This window comes from Aythya ferina, assembly GCF_964211825.1.
Source record: "Aythya ferina genome assembly, chromosome: 26".
Lineage (NCBI taxonomy): Eukaryota > Metazoa > Chordata > Aves > Anseriformes > Anatidae > Aythya > Aythya ferina.
Window position 1 is genome coordinate 2,506,940 of NC_140324.1, and position 19,801 is coordinate 2,526,740.

A 19,801-nucleotide genomic window follows, 5' to 3' on the forward strand; every position below is an offset into this window, starting at 1 on the left:
GTCCCAAAGTCACAGGGGGGGGGGTGTCCCGAAGGCACAGAGGGGTCCCAAAGCGACAGGAGGGTCCCAAAGAAACGGAGGGGTCCCAAAGCGACAGGAGGGTCCCAAAGAAACGGAGGGGTCCCAAAGCCAGGAGGGGGGTCCTGAAGTCATGGGAGTTTCCCGAAGGCACGGGGGGGAGGTCCCACAGCTGTCGGGATCTCGCAGCCGTGAGGCACCGCCGCCACCCCGGGCTCCCCTCCCGGTTCCGAAAGCGAAAGAGCCCCAGAGCCAAGCCGGGAGCCGCACCCTGGGCCCCGCGGCCATGGCAGGCAGCAGCGAGGCGGCAGCGGAGCTGCAGGAGGAGGCGACCTGCGCCATCTGCTTGGATCTGTTCCGCAGCCCGGTGATGCTGGACTGCGGCCACAACTTCTGCCAGGCCTGCATCGGCCTGTGCTGGGCGAGATCCGCTGGGGCTCCCTCTTGTCCCCAGTGCCGCCAGACCCTGCCCAGCCGCAGCCTGAGGCCCAACCGGCAACTGGGCAACATCGCGGCCGGGCTCAGGCGGCTCGGCCAGACCGCAGAGCCCCACCAGGTGAGGGGGAGCCAGGGAAGCCTCCGGAGCACCCTCAGTACCCGCTTTGGTGCCCGGGCTCTATCAGAGCCTGTGCGGCCGTGGCTCAGTCCTGTGTTGTGTGGGTCTTGCCCAGGGAGGCTGCGGAGCCTCCTCAGGAGATAGCCAGCACCCGCCTGGACACCCTCCTGCGCTATGGGGTTCTGCTTGGTGCAGGGTTTGGGCCAGGAGATCTCCAGAGATCCCCTCCAACCTCGGCCATTCCGGGGTTCGTTCTGCTCATAGCTTTCTCACACATCGCTTGCAAATTACGATTTTACATCTACATGCCTCTGAGCTTTGCAATCTGTCGGCAAAAGGCCACGCTTCCTGCAAGTTCACCCTGTGACTGCACCTTCTCTCTTCGCTTCTTTTCACCTTCCCTAAACGCTTACCAAGTTTTCGTAATGGAAGTCTGTCCTCAGGACTCTGGTAGATGGTTGGCATATGTGATGTTAACCATTTGCTGCCCCCGTGGGCTCTCCGGTGCCCCTCGGTGTGTTGCTGTCTCCCAGACCAGGGTGGTGGCAGTGGTTATAATAACCTTTAATATTCTATTGATTTGTGGCTTCTCACTCCAAGGGAATTTTTTATCACTCTGTGCTTTGAATTTGGCTGTCTTCCTCCCACAAAGCTGTTGCTGCAATTACTAAATCTATATGATTATTATATCTCTTTCCTCTGTGGTGTTCCTTAGACATCCAGGATTTGTGCAGAAGCACAGCTTCACTGGGGGTCCAGACTTCCTCTAGTGGGAGACTTGGACTGCACAGAAGTTGCTTATTTTCTTTAAAGGAGGAGCAAAATGCGTAGCAACCAGCGTGTCCTTCCCCCCATCCCCACGGTAAAAGGCAGGAATCCCATGCACGGCTTCTCCTTTCCTTATGGTCCCTGCTAAGGGATGTGGCCACCACTGCCTGCACAGCACTGGCCCAGCACCCTACCTGCCCAGCAGCTGGTGCCCTGCCTGGGGACTCATACTGATCCCCCGTGAGCTGGTTTTGGGGACACACGGTGTTCCCACACCAGTGCTGGTGGCTGAGACCCCCCCCCCCCCCAACACACACACACTCCAGCAGCTGCCACCGCAGCCCTGGGGCACCTACACCCCATCCAACTGCAGCAGCTGGCACCAAACCCACCCATGCCAGTTGCCCCAGTAGCTGACACTTGGTCCTTAGCACTCATGCACTCAGGACAGACAGTGTGGTTATGCAGATTTAATGAATTAAAGGATTTAATTAGAAGACAAGACAGACTGCAGTGATCACATGCAGGGCTCACTCAGGCCAGTACACCAGCCAGCCCTGTGGTACATGCAGCTGGCCCCTTTTATATCCTTTTCTGCCTGCTCCTCACCTTCTCCCTGCAGCTCCCTCATCAGTTTGCTCATTCCCACACCTGTGAGCACCCTGTGCCCTCAGGGCAGCACCCTCATTAGCTGCTAAGTTGTGGTTTACCTGCCCTTTCTGAGCAGCCCATATGTTTGTGACTGACCAGGTTTGTTCCCAGTCTTTGTCTCTTATGTTTTTCTGTCTGGTTTGTGTTTCTGGGTGTTCTTGCTTATGGCTTCCTGCTTTTCTTATTGCCCCCTTTTTGCAGTGAAAAGGTTCTTGACCAGATGCCCATAAAGGAGCAGGTGCTGTCCTACCACATACCCTTACAGTCCCCAGTTCCATACACTTGCAAAATGGTACTTGACAGCACCATGCCTGCACTTAGCCTGCCCCCAACAAGCACGTCGAACCCTAAACTCTGAGAGAGTTGCTTTGTGGGGTGGCAGGGACATGACATTGCCTTTTGCTGCCCAGTTCTGCTTTGAGAGCCATGCTCTTGGTTGTTCAAGCAGGAAATGAGGCTGACTCAGTGCCAGAGGCTGTGTATGTTCGCCCCAGGGAATAAGCTGGTTTTTTGGATACATGTGGTGGGGAGCACCTAAAGGATTTCTCTCCCTCCAGGAGCAAAACCAGTCTGAGCTAGAGAGCCTCAGGAGAGAGAGAGGAGAGCTGGAGGAACAGCTAAAGAAGGAGCGATGTACCTGCCAGGGCTATCTGGTAGGTGCACAGGGCTACCTGAAGGAAATGTATTTGGGAAGGGTGGGGAAAATTTGATTCTTGGCCCTTGGATATGAAATCACTGTGTCCAGCTGTTGGTGCACAATATGCACATCAGGAAAGTAAAAGATAACTTTTAACTACTGCCCAACCCACCTTTTAATTACTCTTTGTGGTCCCACCCCACTTTGAAAGGATTGTTTCTGCTTATAAAGGACAAAGTAAAAGCAGAGAGGCAGAAGATTGCGTCTGAATTCAAGCAGCTGCACCAATACCTGGAGGAACAAGAGTGCCTGCTGACAGCTCGGTTGGGAGAGCTGGAGAGGCAGACTGAAATGAGAGTGAAGGAAAATGCTGATAAATTGTCCAAGAGGATTTTTCAGCTGGATGGCCTGATCAGGGAGAAGGAGGAGTCTCAGCTCTCAGGATGTGAGTTCCCACAGGTGAGTTCTACTAGAAACACCAGCACTGTCTTAACAAACAGATCTGAGGTACCAGCAGACTTGAAATACACAGCAGGCTAATTTTACGTAGATGCTGGTGTGACAGGAATGTGAGGATTGGGTATGGGATAAATTGCATTAAGCTGCTTCTGTCTTTCTCCCATCTAGGGTACTGGTGACATTCTGGACAGGTAAGTACCTTTTTTCCCTGTATATCACAATATGACTTTGGGGGTACAAAGATTCCTGCCCCAAAACACAGACGGATTCCTCACGTGCCAGGGATGCCCCAAAAATGTTCATATTTCAGTTTTCCAGAAGTTGATGAAGTCATATGGCTCTGACAACAAGGTCAATTCTTGAGGAAGCACTTGCAGAGGACATTTCATTTCTAAGGTCTCTGGTTGCGAGCCTGGCTGTCTTCTCCATGACCAATGTTTAGCAATACTAAGGCACAGAGACCAGAGCAAATGCAGCTTTGCTCTGAAGGGACAGAGTGACTGAGGACACCAGCACCAGCACTCATAATAGGAACTGAATCAGCAGTTAGAGCATCAGGACGGAGCAGTGGCCTAGCCAATGAGACGTGCTGTCTCTTTTCTCGCTGTACTGTGTAGAGCTGAATTGGAATGAATTTTCTGGAGGTAACGGATCCAGCATCAGAGCCGTTCAGCTAGGAAAAGGTCTCTAGCAACTGGCATTAACAGGAGATTGAGTTGACGGAGGAAGATAAATGGTGTGGCTTGTACATCTCCAGGTGCGAGAAGGGAAAATTCCAGCAAAAGGAGTGGACGAACCACAATCTGGAAAAGGCAGCTGGTGTCTGCTCAAAAAAAACTCCTGAACTAGAAGAGACAGCAGGAAAACTCCAAGGTACAAGGAAGGGATCCCAGAGAAGATCAGAGAAATGCCCCAGGGGTGGAAAGAAGGGGGTGGGCAATGCCCTGCAGAAGGGAGATAAATCTGAATATCCTTCCCTTCCCTTCCCTTCCCTTCCCTTCCCTTCCCTTCCCTTCCCTTCCCTTCCCTTCCCTTCCCTTCCCTTCCCTTCCCTTCCCTTCCCTTCCCTTCCCTTCCCTTCCCTTCCCTTCCCTTCCCTTCCCTTCCCTTCCCTTCCCTTCCCTTCCCTTCCCTTCCCTTCCCTTCCCTTCCCTTCCCTTCCCTTCCCTTTTTTTAGTGCATCTAGCAAGAATTTCACATTCCAAGTTGTATTTGCTGCCTCTTGTCCTTATCAAGCAGCACCAAGAAGAGCCTGCCCCTGCTGTCTCATTAAATAGCTATAGACATCAAAAAGATCTTGCCTTTACTTTTCTTAAGGCTGAACAAACCCAGTTCTCAGTGGTTCCCCATACTTCATCTTGTCCAGCCCAAACCATCCCGGTGACCCTCTGGATGTACTGCAGTATGTCAGCGTCCACTTCATACTAGGTAGCACCAAACATTTTTGGTCCTGCTGCTTTAGGTCCTCCTTTCCTACTCTAACTGGAGAAGGAGGTGAGCAGAGCAAGTAGGGCATGTGCTGGGAAAGAGGGGTGTAGCATCTCTGCTTGCTCCCTGGAGCTGATCTCCCCGGAGCACCTCCCAGGACTGGCATTATTATCCAGATGTCAGAGTTGATCTCTGGGCTCCATTTCCCTTTCAGATGCTTCAACAACTGCTCTGAGGGAGGAAGGGGAAGAGTCACAGGGCCTGTACACAAAAGGTGAGTTGTGCTGGGGAGCCTCCTAACATTAACCCTGCTTGCAAGGGATTCAACAGCCATTTGGGGGGAAGCAGTGAATCTTTGCGTAGCTTGGCTTAGGTTGCAGAGCTGCTCTTCACTTTGAGATCAGCATGTTCTGGAAGAAAGGTATTGCCTGTTTTCCTTCCAAATAGGACCAAACTTGTCCCCAGCATGGTGAAACTCTTCCCAGGACTGGTCTCTACCCCCAGTGCTTTGACCTGACCTCTCTTCTGCAGTGAACGTTACTCTGGATCCAGACACAGCTCAGTCACGGCTCATCTTATCAGAAGATCGGAAGAGTGTGATGCAGGGAGCCACGCAGCAACACCGGCCTGACAACCCGAAGCGGTTTGACCCATGGCCATGCGTGCTGGGCTGCGAGGGATTCGACTCAGGGCGACCTTGCTGGGAGGTGGAGGTGGGCCGTGGGTCCTGCTGGGCTGTGGGGGTGGCCCTGGAGTCTGTGAGGAGGAAGGGGCCGATTGACATGAACCCCGTGGGGGGGATCTGGGCAGTGGGGCAGTACAAGGAGAAGTTCCAGGCTCTGACTTCCCCCACTCCCACCCCTTTCCTCCCCAGCATGGTCCCCCGCAGGGTACGGGTCTGTCTGAACCATGCAGAGGGGCGGGTGACGTTTGTCAATGCAGACAATGAGGCTACAATTTTCACTTTCCTGCAAGCCACGTTTTTAGGAAAGCAAATCTACCCCTGGTTCTGGGTGGGGAAGGGGTCCCAGCTCAAACTGTGAGGCTGAGGAAGTGCGGTGCTCTGAGGAGGCTGCACTGTGGCCACGCTGGCCTCCTGCACCCCCATCTCGCTAGCCCTTGGGACTCCTGCCCATTAGCAAGCCTCCTACCGTGATCCTCAAAGGCAGTTGAACTCATCTGCCTGCCTGTGGAGAGCCTTTCTGGAGCAGAGGTCCGTGGGCTTCTCCAGTGGAGAAGGGCTCTTGGTGAAGAATGACAATTTCTGGGGAGATTTTATTTATGGAGGCCTCGAGGGGGAATGAGGGGCATAGCAGTGGCATTGGAGTAGCTACTGGTAGTATACTTTTACTTGAGGAGATAAGTAGATGGGTAAGGAGGATAAAAACTTGCTCAACAGCCCACCTAGCCATGGGGTGACACTTGCTCTTTAGCCCTGAAGCCCAGTCAGTCTCCATGTGTTGTCCCTGTGGTGGGCCTGATTTGATTCTCTTAGCTCATGAAACCACAAGTCAACATTCATTTCTATGGGAGGTGTGAGTAGGATTTACATTTCAAAATAATTTAATCGGTTGAATTATAATCACTGTTTTTCAACGTATTAATGTACCTGATAATTCTTCAGTGTTTGACTACTCGATTTGTCTCCCTGGTTGTGATGGGCTTTTGGAAAGAAAATTTAGAGATTTAGATCTTTTCCAACCACGGAACTACTACCAGGAATTTGCTGAAGTGTAGGAACAAACTGGAGGAATTGCTGTTTAGAGACTTGCAGATTTGTAGCAGTGCTGGGATTTATGGTGGTGCATGGTAGAAACTAAAAGTATAAATAATCATGAATAAAACAAAGTTATACAAATAACCAATAAATAATCAAAGTTCAAATGCTGGTCAAACAAACACGCAGCTAAATCACATCCCAAAAAACCTTGTTGGCAGATTCAAAGGGCTTTAAATGTTTTAGCTCCATCAGTTCCTGTTCAAAGAGCTGACATGCAAAAGGGAGGTTGGGTGCTGGAGCCTGCAGAAGGAATGAGATTCAAAGAAAGGCAAAAGGGAGCAATGCTACAAACAAAAACAGCCGTGGACTTTTAATACAGTTTGTGAAAAAAGCACTTGTGAAAGTCATAGCTTGCTCTGGAGGCTTTGCAGGTGAAGCCCCCCCTCCTACCTGCCCCGTGGTCGGACGCCCTGCTGGCTTGCAGATGCCCACGGTGACCTGGATTTGTCAGCGCTGCTGCTGTGGGGTTTGCTTCCAGCTCTCCCCACGCTCACACCAGGCTGCCTTCTTGTTCCACCTGAAGGCTCTCACTTTCCCTCTGATGTGCTTGTGGAAACGCAGAGCCAAGGTCCCTGGCAGAGGTGAGTACAACGTGGGCACAACATCAGCTTTGGCACCAGGAGCTGAGGATGTGCTGGGAGGCTGCAGGGAGACCCTGTCCTTTCCTCCCAGGATTGGCTCCTCCTCTGTGCCCTGCCAGGAGCAGGAGTTGCCCCTGCTTTCGGGGTCGGTTCCTTGAATGGTTGCTTTGCTGGACTTCTGTTCCAAAGGTGCCCAGGTGCAATGGGGTGTCACCCCTCCCTGTGCAGTGCCAGAGGTTGGTAAGCCCATCCTCTCACTCGTGAGGCAGGATAACTCTGCCTGACCTCGTGCTGCGAGTCTTCCCAGCTACTGGAGTAGCTTAGGGAGACCAATGCTGCTGCCTATGCCTTGCTGCCACCGCAGCCTCATCTTCTCCTAAGAGGAGGAGATAGCAGACAAGGACAAAACAAGGTGCCTGACTGTGGGGACAAACATGTCCTTTGAACACCATGCCCCAAAAAGATCTCGGAAAGGGAGAAGATGCTGGAATGGGTTGACATCACTTTGGGCTCTGCTATTCCTTCCCTTATCCCTACCTTCATCCCCTCCCACCCTTCCCTACCAAGTACATGCATACACAGGCTGCAGTGTCCCACAGGGCAGGAGAGGGCAGCTCAAACTCTGCCCGTGAAGCAGAGCAGGACTTGTGCTCCTCCAGACCCTGCAGGTGATGGGGAGAGACATGTCTGGTTTAGCATCTCTGCCCAGAGGTCCCCTTTTCCAGCTTTACCCATGGTAACATAAGCTTACGTATCTGCTGTCTGCACAACAGGCTGGTAGACCAAGGCTCAAACAACTGCCATGCTCTCAAAAGAGATTGAAGGCAGAAGGTACGTTCAAATAAAGTCACAGCTGGATGTTTCAAAGTTGGAAGCTGCTGTCTTAGCTTGCCAGGATTTGATTTCCCATCCTGTGGAAGAGTCACCTGCCATTTCCTACAGGTCTGTGGCTCATGAATCCCACCCTAGCGCCGTACATCATCAAAACAGTTACCAGTAATTCCTTCCCGGCCACAATCCTTTTGGATGAGATGCAATCACAGATTGGACCCCACATCACAGTGTTGGTTGCTGTACACCTTCAGCTAATCAGTCTTGTAAAATTAGGCCCATGTCCCATCACCTTTGCAGCTCTCAGGTGGGATTCAGCTGTGCTGGTACTGACTGCTTTAAGTCAGCACTTGTCAGACAATCTCCACAGATTTTCTTGGCTAATATTTAATAGTCATATTGTATGGACATAGAAATAAAAGAAATAAAACAGCTCCTAGCAAAGGGGGGAGAGACTGGTGTGATTCTGTACATTAACCATTTCATGGCAAACTTATTTGAGGTGAGGTGGAAATGCAAAGCAGTTTTCAAAGATTAGAGAAAACAACTTTCTGATTTTCCTGTATTCTCCAGGAAAATAAAAGTTCTGGAAAGCCCAGGTGGGCTCGCTGCAGCTGCTGCAGCTGCTGCAGCTGGAGAGGACGTGTGTGCATCTTTAACAATCCTTTCCCGACATTCATGTGTTTTCTTGGCCCCAGCAGCAGATTCTTGGCAAACAAGGAAGAAAGTTTAATTTCCTGTTACATCTCAGCCTTGACTGCTTCTGTTGACGAAACTGTGTAAAAGATCAGTTTCTAGCAGTAGGATTTCCCTGAACAGATTGCCTCTGAGTTATTCATGGGAGAGGCTGAAATTTTTCTGCACCCAGAAAATCTTTCTCTGATCTTTCTCAGATGAAAAACATTGACCCTATTGTTATAGAATTAGGATTTTTTTTCTCTCAGTCTAGCCCTACAGTTTCACGTCCTTGAAAACAGGTTATTTTTATGGCAAAACTTCTGCAAAGAAACATACAGCAGCTAAAGTCCCAAGGAGGCCGAAGGCTCTGTTAACTGGTAAATGTTTTTTGTAGATAAAGTTTAGGGGAACAGAGTGGAAGATAAAATGCTTCCACTTCAAACTGCCTTCCCGTTCCCTTATCCTTTCTATTTTGTCCACAAGTGGCCTGTGTGTTTTTGACCAGCTGAAAGAATCTACAGGAGATGAGGAAAAGGAGACCGAGATGGGGGGAGGAAGAAGATCCAAAACTGGTAGATCTATGGGAATTATCTGGCCCATGGGATTCAGGCACCTCGATCAGTTTCTTGCTCACTTCCCTTCACGCATCCCTACAGCTCTTCCTAGTCTTCTGCTGTAAGAAATGTGAAAGAAAACACATGTGCCTAATGCAGATGCCAGTGAGAGCTGGAAATAAGGCAGGGAGAAGTTTTGGATGTATGGAAAAGATAAGTGTTATCATGAGGCCCAGCACCCAAATATGTTTTTATTTTTTTGACTTAATCATTAAGCTTAATTAAAGAAAGCCAGACACGGTACTTGGAAATTTTTAAGGCGTTTGGACCCAATGCATTTCTCATGGCCTTGCATGAACCTGCTCCACAGTGTCCCAGCACTCAACACCACATCTTTGCCTTGGGGCCTCCTTGCACCAAGCTCCTCTGTGCCTCAAATCCCTGTGCCCCCATTGTCTCTGCAGTTCCTGCTGTGGGGTCGAGCAGGACGAAGGAGCTTCTTTAGTGGTGTCCATCTCCAGGACCTTCCATTTCTCCCATTCATTGGCCAGAGGGACTGTGTGAGGAAAAAACAGCAAGGACACACGATGCTCCCAGCTCCCAGCACCGTGATCCAAGGCCACGGCATTCGTCTTTCTTCTGGTCGTCCTCCACATCAGGGGCACAGCCTGAGGCACGAGTCCATCCCCACCCAGAGCCACGGGTGTAGCCTCTCCTCAGGACATGAAGCCAGGCAGAAAGCAAAGATCGGGGCTTCGTTTTCAGCATCAGCAAACGCCACCTGCCTGCCCACCAAGTCCAAAGAGACCTGGATGGCCCTGGGCACCTGGGCGAGGTGCAGGGGTGTCCAGTCAGGGTCGGTAAAAGCGTGGTACTGTCCAAACCACTGCCCCACGGCCCAGATCCCCTCCTCAGGGGTAAAACTGAGGACCCCCTTCCTCCTGACAGACTCCCGGGCCACCCCCGCGGCCCACCAGTCGCCCCCCTCGGCCACCTCCACCTCCCAGCAGTGCTGCCCCATGGTGAAACCCCGGCCCCCCAGCACGCACGGCTCCGTGTCGAACCGCTCGGGGTTGTCGGGCAGCGACGCCCACGTGTCCCCACGCCTCACATCTCGCCCATCATCAGCCAGGATGAGGAAGGGGTTGGCAGTGTTTGGGTCCAGGGTCACATCCGCTGGGGACAAGAAGAGAAGCCAGTCAGGACAGGCAGCCCTCGGGGGGTGCATCAGGGCTGTGCCCACCGCGGCAAGAGGAGGGATGGGAAAAGAACTGGAAAGATATCTTCCCCCTGGCCAGAACCCCCTCCCCCTTGTGCTGGACTGCCCCAGACTCAGTTCTGCCCTGTTCCTGCCCTCTCCTGGACTGTCTTTATGGTTCCTGGCCAAGGGGACCCTGATTTTTTCCTAAGGACAGTGCACCTGAGCGTTGGGGTGCACATCTGCTGTGCAGACACCTGGGCCTGCATGCAGGTTTCTGTGGTGATACAAGAGAGAAATGGGCATGTGGGGGCACAAACCAGCACACACTGTGACAGAGATTGACCCCAAGACCAATAACCCATGACCTCAGATTCCTCTTTCTCTCTGGGCAATGAAGAGAGCCAAGGATGGCAGCTCAGGTGTCTGTGGTGGTGGTGGTGGGTCTACAGATAAACTAGATGAATCCAGCTGGGGACAGTGCAGCCACCACATCTCAAACCCATGACAAGCCCTGGCTGGGACAAGCCCCAAGTGCCTCGACCTTAACTGGCTCCTCCACAGAAGAAGCAGGGTACAATTTTCTCCCAAACACGGCAGTTACCCTCTAAAAACTCACCTCTTCCACCCCCCTCCTCCACCTCATTGGTCAGGGTCTCCATCTCTTCTATCTCCATACTGGACACCAGCATTCCTGCAGAAAAGTACCAGAAAGAGAGATGTATTCCCTGCTGAAAGTGGAAATTGCAAGACATAGAGACCACGTGAAGATGATAAAGGGGTCCCTGTTCCCCAGATGCAGAGGTAGTGATGAAGAAGCCAGAGCTAGCACTCACCTGTGGGAAGGTAGGTTTCAGATGGGTCTGAACATCTTCAGTTTGCTCTCCACTCCCTTGACCTCAGCAGATCTTGGCTAGACTGGACTTGCAGTGTTTCCTCCTCGTTCGAGTGAGTGGGTTGAACCCCAGAGGAGCTGGATGGCTGGGAGAGCACCGCTGGGTGTCTGGCACCGTCTGCTCCTTGCAGCTGGAGCTGCCAGCGGCTGCGTGGCCTCATCTAACACTCGTTTTGCTCGTCTCCCTTCAGGAGTTCCCTCCTGGCGCTCCTGCAGTGCCCCTGTCCTGTTTGTGGAAATGCAGTTACTACATCACGGGAATTGCCATATCTCCCTCCCTTTGGCCAGCTGCAGGTTGGTGATAAGAGTCCCCTGCGCTGCTGGCAGAGGCTGCTCTGAGCCCTCCTGGGCCCAGTGCCCTGCGCTCATCTCTGGTGTGCTGGGGGTGCCCTGGGGACCTGGGTGCCCTGGGGACACCATCCACAGACCAACAGCCAGGTCATGCTCCTTACAGGCTTCTCCAGATTTATTACTCTGCCAGTGGGTTATGGGGGGAGATGTTTTCAGGGCATGCATTGCCTCAGTTTCTCTACTGGTAAACAGGGGAGTGGGGGACAGTGGGTGCCGGGCTTTGCATCCCACCTCCCCTTTCTCCAGGCAGCTTTTCACATGCCTAGAAGCGATGTGAAAAGCGTGGCCCCTGCCCCACGGGCACTCAGTCCAGGTTTCTCCTTGCCATCCTGCATGTTCCCAGCTCTTATTCAGGACTGGATTTAAAAAAAAAAAAAAGAGTCCTCCACCCTTCACATGCTTCTTCTGAACCCCCCGCCCCCCCAGTGCCTGCAACCTCCCATGTTTGCATCTTTATGAGTTGCAAAGCCCAGGCTGGCCCTTCTTTGAAGCGGTGCCTGCAATTTCTTGCTAGCCCCACAACTATTGTGAATTACAAAGCTGTTTTAATTATTGCTGCTATCACATCTGCCAGGCAGTGTCTCTGAATGCTTCGTTTATTGCCTCCCCCTTTTCTTTTCCATCCTGTTTCAACAAAGTCCTGGGAATAGCTGTTCTCACTCTACCAATCGGCATGAATGGATTTATTTCATGTTATCATCTCCGTTACAGTTTGTGGCTTGTGCCTCTGTGTGTTTTGCTTCCCCCTGTCCCTTGTCACCCTTGGCAGGTCCCGGAGCAGCCCCACCTGATGCTCTCACCTCCCAGATGCTGGGGCTGGACTGAGCTGGGGCATGGGGATGCAGCCGAAGAGCAGGGCTGGAAGGGAGTGTTTCCGGAGCAAAAGCATTGACAAGAAATGACCACATCTCTCGGTTACTTTCATTTTCCAGCGGAGGTGGCGCAAGAGGAAACAGGCAACAGGCCGGCAGTGACATCTCATTGAGATTGCACAGAGAAATTGCTTCCTGCTCCCTGACGAGACCACCCATGTGCTTCATCCCTTGCCAGCAAAGCCAGGACAGAGGGAGAGGTAAGCTCGGGGCCAGGGTGGGCTGTTTGGGCTGCTGTTGTCGTGTTCCCCTCTGTTCTGAGACCTCCTGCCCATCACATCCCCAGTTTGGGCTGGGGGAGAAGCGTGGCCCCAGCCCCAGGGGCATTCAGTCTGAGTTTTTCCTTGCCATCCTGCATGTTCCCAGCTCTTATTCAGGGCTGACTAAAAAAATAAAAATAAAAATAAATAAAAAAAGGAACTCTATATTCAAGTAACTGCTCGGTGCATGCTGCTTTGTGCACAAAACACCCAAGTGGTATGAAAAGTTGTAGAAATTTCCCACATGGGGAAAGAAGGAAAAGCTACAACATCTCCTTTAATGCAATGAAAAAGTGGCAAAGTCAGACTGATGATGTAAAATTGACTTCAACCTTGGGCAATTTAATCTTAGATTTTTTCCTGGATATTATAAAAAAGGTGCTGAAATCACCAATAAACTCCTTTAAAAGGAAATTATTCCCTATAATATTCTGCCTTTCAAATCTTTACTCGTAACCCTTTTGTTCTGCCTTTCTCCCTTAACTTCTCCTTCTCCATCCCCAGGCTGAGCTCCAGCAAAGAGGATGGTCTTTGGCTGCCACCTCCAGTGCTCTCTGCTGGCTTTTATCCCTTACAGTTTGGTTTTCCATGTTTGTGAGCTTCAATCAGGTATGGATTCCCCTGTCTCCTGCTGATCCTTGCGGTACTCACTTCCAGTCTGAATATTTTCCTGAGCCACTCCCTGTGAATGGTTTAGCACTGAGCAGGGTCAGTTTAGCACGGAGCAGGACCCTTTTCAGAACCAATTCAATAAAGGGAGAAAGAACACCAACAAAAAATCTTTTAAAAACTATTTGAGTTTTGTACGTGCACAAGTTGTCTGCTTTCTCCAATCACCCACCTTCCAGCCACTTCCTCCTTTCTCCTGCTGTGGTGGTTTTTACCATGCTGGGCAGCCAGATTCCACCACAACCACTCTCTCACTGCCCCTTCTTAGAAAAAGAAAGTATGCTGGAAATAAATAATAAAAAAAAAAATCACGGGTTGAGATAGGGATAACTTAATTAAAGGGAAAAAGAAGAGGGAGAAAAAAAAAAAAAAAAAAAAAAAAAAAAAAAAAAGCAAAGGCGCTGCATGGCAGCACAGAGAGAAGACAAAACTTCTGTCTCCCCCCAAGCAGCATCTTGTCCCCTTGAGAACAACTCATCCTTTAAGTAGTTTGAAGACCTTGGGCAGGGCAGAGCAGGGGATGGTGGCCAGGTCCTGCTCCCAGCCCTCCTGCCTCCTGTTTCACCTGCTGTGGTTACCCTGCCACAGAGCAGCTCTGCTGGTTTTCAGGGCTGTCACCACAGCAAACTCATGGTCATTTCTTCTTTTTCTCCCAGCCACATTCAGCGTCAAGGGACCCCCTGACCCTGTGGCCATGGCTGTTGGCCAGGACGTGGTGCTGCCCTGCCACGTCTCCCCGGCGCAGAGCGTGCAGGACATGGAGGTGACCTGGTTTCGGGAGCAATTCACACCCTTTGTGCATCGCTACAAGGAGCGCCAGGACCAGTACGGGGACCAGATGGTTCAGTACCAAGGGCGCACGGAGCTGCTGAAAGACGGCCTCACCAATGGCAGCGTGGACTTGAGAATTTTCCGTGTCCAGCTGTCTGACAAAGGGCTTTACACTTGCTTTGTCCGCAGTGGTTCAGAGTACGACGAGGCTGTGGTGGAGCTGAAGGTGACAGGTCTGTAGTCTGTGTCCCTGTCTGCACTGCGGGGCTCTTCCCGTTACCTCTGATTTGCTTCCTTGCAGCCAGTGCTCTTCTTACCAGTCCTTCATCCCAGCAGCGACTTCAGGTGCTTGCTTTAGGAATAAGTCTTTATCAAGTGCTACAGTTGATAATGTTAATCAAGTTGTCTCAGAGATATAAAACCATCCACTGAGCAGCTGTGAAGAGCTCATGAGATATGTCCCAAGTGTTCTTGATCTTATTTTCTTAATATAAGTGGGTGTAGGAAAAAAAAAAAGTCAATGGATAATAAAGTAAGAATGCCTTGTTTAATATGTTTATATTTTAATATCCAGGCCTAAGGATTAATTTGTTGAAGTAGCAGGTTCCAGGGCAGAGCTTTGTGTAATATGAAAAAGACTGGAAGAGGGGTCTCTGTGCATCTCTCTAACAGCTGGTGATGCTGGTTAAGCTGCTGCTATGGCCCTAAATAAAACATGCATTTGCCTGTGTTGAGGCTCATCCCTTCTTGCCAGTAGAGGATCAAGCAGACCCCATTATTCCCCCCAGACCTGGCATCCCGTGGAACAGCTCCATCCGCACAATAACCCGGGTTCTCTGTTTTCCTGCAGCCAGCGGCTCTGCTCCGCGCATCGTGCTGGAGCACTACCAGGACGGGGGCATCCGCGTGGCATGTCGCTCAGGCGGCTGGTTCCCACAGCCCCAGGTGCTGTGGCAGGACCACTGTGGGCAGCACCTGCCCTCCCTCTCAGAAAACATCACCCAGGACGAGAGCGGCCTCTTTGCGATGGAGAGCATCCTCATCCTCACCAGGAGTGCAAGCCAGGAGGTGGCCTGTGTGGTCAGACCTGCCCTGCAGAGCCAGGAGAAGGAGTCCTCTTTCTACATATCAGGTAAGCAGAGGACAGGAGCGTCATCCTGGTGACATTTCCAGGGGATCGGTGCTCTTGGAGGTGCTGTAGGCAGAAAATTTGAGGTTCACTTGCACACCGGGTATGAGGTGCATCGAGTGCATTTTGCATGCTGCCACTGCAAACAACTTCCTTCCCCCTGTAGTTTTGGGCAGCATTTGTGAAACCTCCATCTCACCTGCTGTAAAATCCTGGTCCGATGATAAGATTTTCACAAGATCACGTGGTTTTCAGATCTAATTTGGTTCATTCTTATACTGGGGATGAACAATTTGGGAGAATTTATTTCCCCAGCAGGCCAATACCTTTCCCCTGATGGCAGTGCTCTCTACTCGAGTGTTCCTGTTAACACCCCTGTTAACCCGGGCTTTTACTGCTCCTATATTGACCAATGAAACATAGAGAGAGATAAGATTCAGATCTGCTTGGAATAGGCTTGTATGAAATGGAAATAATCTGCTTTCTCTTTCTGCTTGCAGAGTAACCTAATCCCTTTGAGGCTTCTATTTTTCAGATCCCTTTTTCCAAAATGCCCATCCTTGGAAAATTGGCCTGGGCGTGGTCCTGGTTGCTGTGCTCTCTCTTTTCATCATCGCCGTTTATCTATTTAGAAGGAAAGGTATAGTCCTGGTACAGTGTTTGGGGCTGGGAGCTCTGTAAACCATCTTATTCAGCCCCTCTGGTTCTGGTTCATGGGTAGGTTTGGGCTATGAGGATGGTCCTGAGCCTGGAGCTCAGTGATGCCTCTGGACTGTGCCCCATCATGTAAATCATACAGAGGGATAAAGGAAATAGAAATCCCGATGTCTTGCAGAAGGGGCAGGGAGCCTGTGGGTCACAAAGGCACTGCAGCACGTTTAGACACCTCTGCCTTGCTGCCTTGTGTGTGGTTGTAATGTGGCTGTAGTTAATCAGAGCTCATTGGAAGTGGTGATTTTTTAAATGACTGACATTTCTTTCTTTCCCTCTTTCATAGGACAGCATGAGAAAAAAATAGGTAAGCTTCACTTTCTGTTTTCCAGAAACTGGAAAATGGGAGAATTCCCTTCAATTGAAGACTTGATGGGACATATTTTAGGGGTAGGAGTGGTGGAGGCAAATGGGTTGCCTAGCAGCTATAGAAAATTATGAAATTCCTTTCTGGAATGATGAAACTACAAAGCTGTGAAATAGTGTTGAAAGTTTAAGAAAAATCATGGCGGAACCAAAAAGAGCATGAACAGATATTGTATCAACAGTGGTCTTTGCTTTGCAAAGGGCTCTCCAGGTTCTTCCTGATTGGGGATCACACATTTCACGTTGTAGGAACACAGCTTTGTATCAGCACTAAAACAAAACAAAACAAAACAAAACAAAAATGTGGGAACAGAATGGTAACACAGCATCACAGCAATGAGTGAAATTTCACCCCTGCTCCTCCCCTGCTCATGCAAACCTGCTGGTGTCCAGCAATGTAGCAATGACCTCTGCCCTAGGGACTTGGAGGAACCCTTGGGCCGCAGCTTTTCCACCATGAAACAATTTTAGCCCCCTCCCTGCCCCAACAGGTGTATCAGTGAAAAAGGAATTGACTTGGGTGGTAATGCACTTTTTTGTTTTTGCTTTTCAGCAATGCAAGCAGCAGCACTGTGTAAGTCTCACTCCCTGTCTTCCCTGGTGAAATCCTCTGCAAAAACTTGTTATTCACCCTGTCGTTACATTCAAATGTTCTCTTTAGGCAAAGACTTTCCTCCCCCAAATAGCCAATAATATGAACATTCACTCTGTAACATTGTAGGAATTTTCTTCCTGAGTGACTGTCAGTGCTTTTTAACACTCATTTTAACTTAAGCAGTGAAGTAGCACTGAAAAGTTTGTGCTTTTTAGGGGATGACTATGGAAACATAAGCCCTTGAGAATTTTGTTATCAAGAGAAGGATGGTTTGACTACCAAGGAATTAAAAAATAAGAAAACATTTGAAGAGGGAATATAAATATATATTTGTTTGTTTTCAGCTCATTACCAATAAATAGTCCTTTGGCTATTAAAGCGGAGCTCTTGCTCATTGCTAAAGTGATGCCATTGCAGTTTGATAGGGAAAAGAAATACAGCTCAGCTCACTGGGAAATTAGGAGTCCATGCCAGGAGAGAACAAATCCATGCACCTGTCCTTTCAGGACAGCTCCCTTCACCTGTGCAGCCCCTTAGCTGGGATCCAAGGGCAGTGATTGGAAAGAGTAACCAGGATGTGCTTCTGTTTGCTGTTTAGGGCACCGTGCTGCTGAAATTGGTGAGTCTTCTTCCGTTCCTTAAAAAGGACTTTTTACTGACTGTATATTCTTAAGATGTGAAGTGAACCTAAGAGCAACTGAGAGTGTGGGGAAAAGAAAGAGTGAGGGAATTTAAGACCGCCAAAATGCAAGATGATTGAAAATGGTATCTGGGGTTGGGGTGTGGCTGACAACAGTGGCAGGGTGAGCATGCTGGGGGCTCCCTGCACACACCGTAAGCTGATGGCAGCGCTGTGGGACACATCCCCTGGCCAGGGAGGGACCTCTCAGGGACCTTTCTCAGCCCTGGGCTGAAGCAGGACCTGCACTGTCACTCTTCAAGGGCTTTGCATTGCTGGGGTCGGCAGAAGTACAGCCTCCTGCACAGGCAGATGGTTGCAGGAGAGGTGATATCCAAGCCGACATCCCACAACCCATTTGTGATGATTTACATGCATTTTGTTTTGCAGAGAGACAAGCTGAGGAGCTTGGTGAGTATCATTCTCCTTCCTTAGTAAGAGACTTCCTGGTAAGAGACTTTCATTTTCTCATTTGGGTGTTGCATTTATGGCCTAGTTTTGTTTTTTTTTTCTTTTGGGAAAGGAAGAGGTGGCAAATGCTGAACTCATTTCAGAAACATTGTTTTCCTTTGCTCTGTATGTGTTTTTATGTTACTCTCTGTAATCCTTCTATACCAAGAAAAAATTGCTTTCATTTCACAAAGTACAAACAGAGGATAAGTATGTGTGTGAGGCCAGACAAAGGGATCATATTTATCAGAATGGATGAAGCACTTCCATGTAACTAGACACTGAAGTTTTGAAATTACACACTGTGAGATGACTTTTACAAATACAGCTACAGTTCAGGAAATGTGCAATTACACCAGCATATCATTATGTTGAGCTATTCCAGTACCACGAGGGTGTTCAGATTACTTCTCATCAGTATTTTTCTTTTGTTTGTTTTTGTTTTTGTCTTTTGTTTTTGTTTTAAGAATGGAGAAGATACGCAGTGCCTATTGAAAATGGTAATTGAAGTTCTGTCTTCCAGGGGGCTGAATCATCTTCCCTGCTTTTCTTTCTCTTCCTGACAACTCCCCTCCTGCAGTGACGCTGGTGGCACCAGGGATGCTTACTTTGCAGTGCAGCACTCAGTCCCCTCATTCACTCGGTGCATGTTCCACTCTCAGACAAATCTGAAGAGTCCTGGTCCTTAGTGAGCAGCGCTGGCCATGCTTTAGAGATGCAAGGACTTCTTCAGCCTGGAGGTGTGCTGATGGTCCTCTTCCCTGTGTGCTCAGGGTCATCTCTCTGGTTCATTTTCTGCTCCTCACACTAATGCCATCGCTTGTGCATCTTCCCATACCACAGCCAGCAAACTGTCGCCTTCACCCTTTTTCTTCTTCCTGAGGCAGCCTCAGTAGAGGCCTCTCCTGGGGAGAGCTCTGCCCTAACGTGTTGACTCCCTCTGTCCCACAGTGGCAGTGGTTCTGGATTCAGACACAGCCCACTGTGACCTTGTCCTGTCTGATGACTGCAAAAGCGTGAAGCGAGAGGACAAGCTGCAGAACGTCCCCAGCCTCCCTCAGAGATTTGACCCCTGGCGCTGCGTGCTGGGCTGTGAAGGCTACACCTCAGGGAGATACTACTGGGAGGTGGAGGTGGTGGATGGAGGAGGATGGGCCGTAGGGGTCTCTCGAGAAGATGTGAAGAGGAAGGGCGAGATTCAGTTCAGCCCGGAGGAGGGCATCTGGGCAGTGGGGAACTGGGCAGGGAAGTTCAAAGCTTTCACGTCCCCTGAGCACACTCTCCTTCATGAAAGCCAGGCTCCCACGCGGGTCCGGGTCTCTCTGGATTATGAAGTGGGCCGGGTGACATTTTTCAGTGTTGATGAGAAGAATTCTATCTTCACATTTCCACTGGCATCATTCGATGGGTTCAGAGTCCACCCATGGGTCTGGCTGGGTCCTGGCACGTGGCTCAAAATGTGTCCCTGATGAAGGGAAGGGAGAAAGAGAAGGCTTCATATGGCACTGCCATAGTTCATAGACTCATAGCAAGATGGAGGTTGGAGGGAACTTGTAAAGGTTTCCACTGCAATCTCCTGCTCACAGCAGAGCTAACTTCAAAGCTACTTTAGGTAGCTTTGGGCTTTGTTCAGGTGAATTTAGTGTCTCCAAGGGTGGAGATTGTGCTACCTCTGTGGACCCAGGGCTGCACCTCTCTCATGGGGAAGACAGAATCCCTTATATATGATGGGTTTCCCCGATTGCAGCTTGTAACAGTGGCCTGTCATCCTCTTTCTCTACCTGTTGAGCAACACTTCCACTGAAAAGAGACACTCCCTCAGCAGGGACTGTTTGTAAAAAGTACAGAATAAAGTTATTTTAGCAGGATTTTTTTACGTGTGAGTCAGCATGAGATGTCTGTGCCTGCGGCTGT

General features: G+C 50.1%; 2 protein-coding genes across 4 annotated transcripts; one reads left to right on the plus strand and one right to left on the minus strand.

Annotated features, from left to right (window-relative positions):
- Window positions 1–67: 67 nt before the first annotated feature.
- LOC311423872 (uncharacterized protein) lies at window positions 68–19,755 on the plus strand. Its single transcript, XM_084498408.1, has 19 exons — window positions 68–574; window positions 2,551–2,646; window positions 2,862–3,089; window positions 3,258–3,280; window positions 3,847–3,962; window positions 4,732–4,791; window positions 5,049–5,407; window positions 9,406–10,085; window positions 10,936–10,985; window positions 13,028–13,126; window positions 13,843–14,190; window positions 14,808–15,089; window positions 15,622–15,726; window positions 16,084–16,104; window positions 16,717–16,737; window positions 17,357–17,377; window positions 17,828–17,848; window positions 18,355–18,387; window positions 18,839–19,755. The coding sequence occupies exons 1-19, from the start codon at window positions 152–154 to the stop codon at window positions 19,354–19,356; spliced, it is 3,504 nt and encodes a 1,167-aa protein (XP_084354534.1). The 5' UTR covers window positions 68–151; the 3' UTR covers window positions 19,357–19,755.
- LOC311423977 (E3 ubiquitin-protein ligase TRIM7-like) lies at window positions 9,162–12,306 on the minus strand. 3 transcript variants are annotated; one of them, XM_084498670.1, is made up of 4 exons: window positions 12,173–12,306; window positions 10,976–11,260; window positions 10,759–10,833; window positions 9,162–10,117 (listed from the first exon to the last, which is right to left on the minus strand). In XM_084498670.1, exons 3-4 carry the CDS (start codon window positions 10,829–10,831, stop codon window positions 9,597–9,599), a joined length of 594 nt encoding a protein of 197 aa, XP_084354796.1. In that variant the 5' UTR covers window positions 10,832–10,833; window positions 10,976–11,260; window positions 12,173–12,306; the 3' UTR covers window positions 9,162–9,596. The 3 variants fall into 3 exon arrangements, with proteins under 3 accessions (XP_084354796.1, XP_084354794.1, XP_084354795.1); XM_084498668.1 differs by having other exon boundaries at window positions 9,162–10,174; window positions 12,173–12,300; XM_084498669.1 differs by lacking the exon at window positions 12,173–12,306 and having other exon boundaries at window positions 9,162–10,174; window positions 10,976–11,271.
- Window positions 19,756–19,801: the final 46 nt, after the last annotated feature.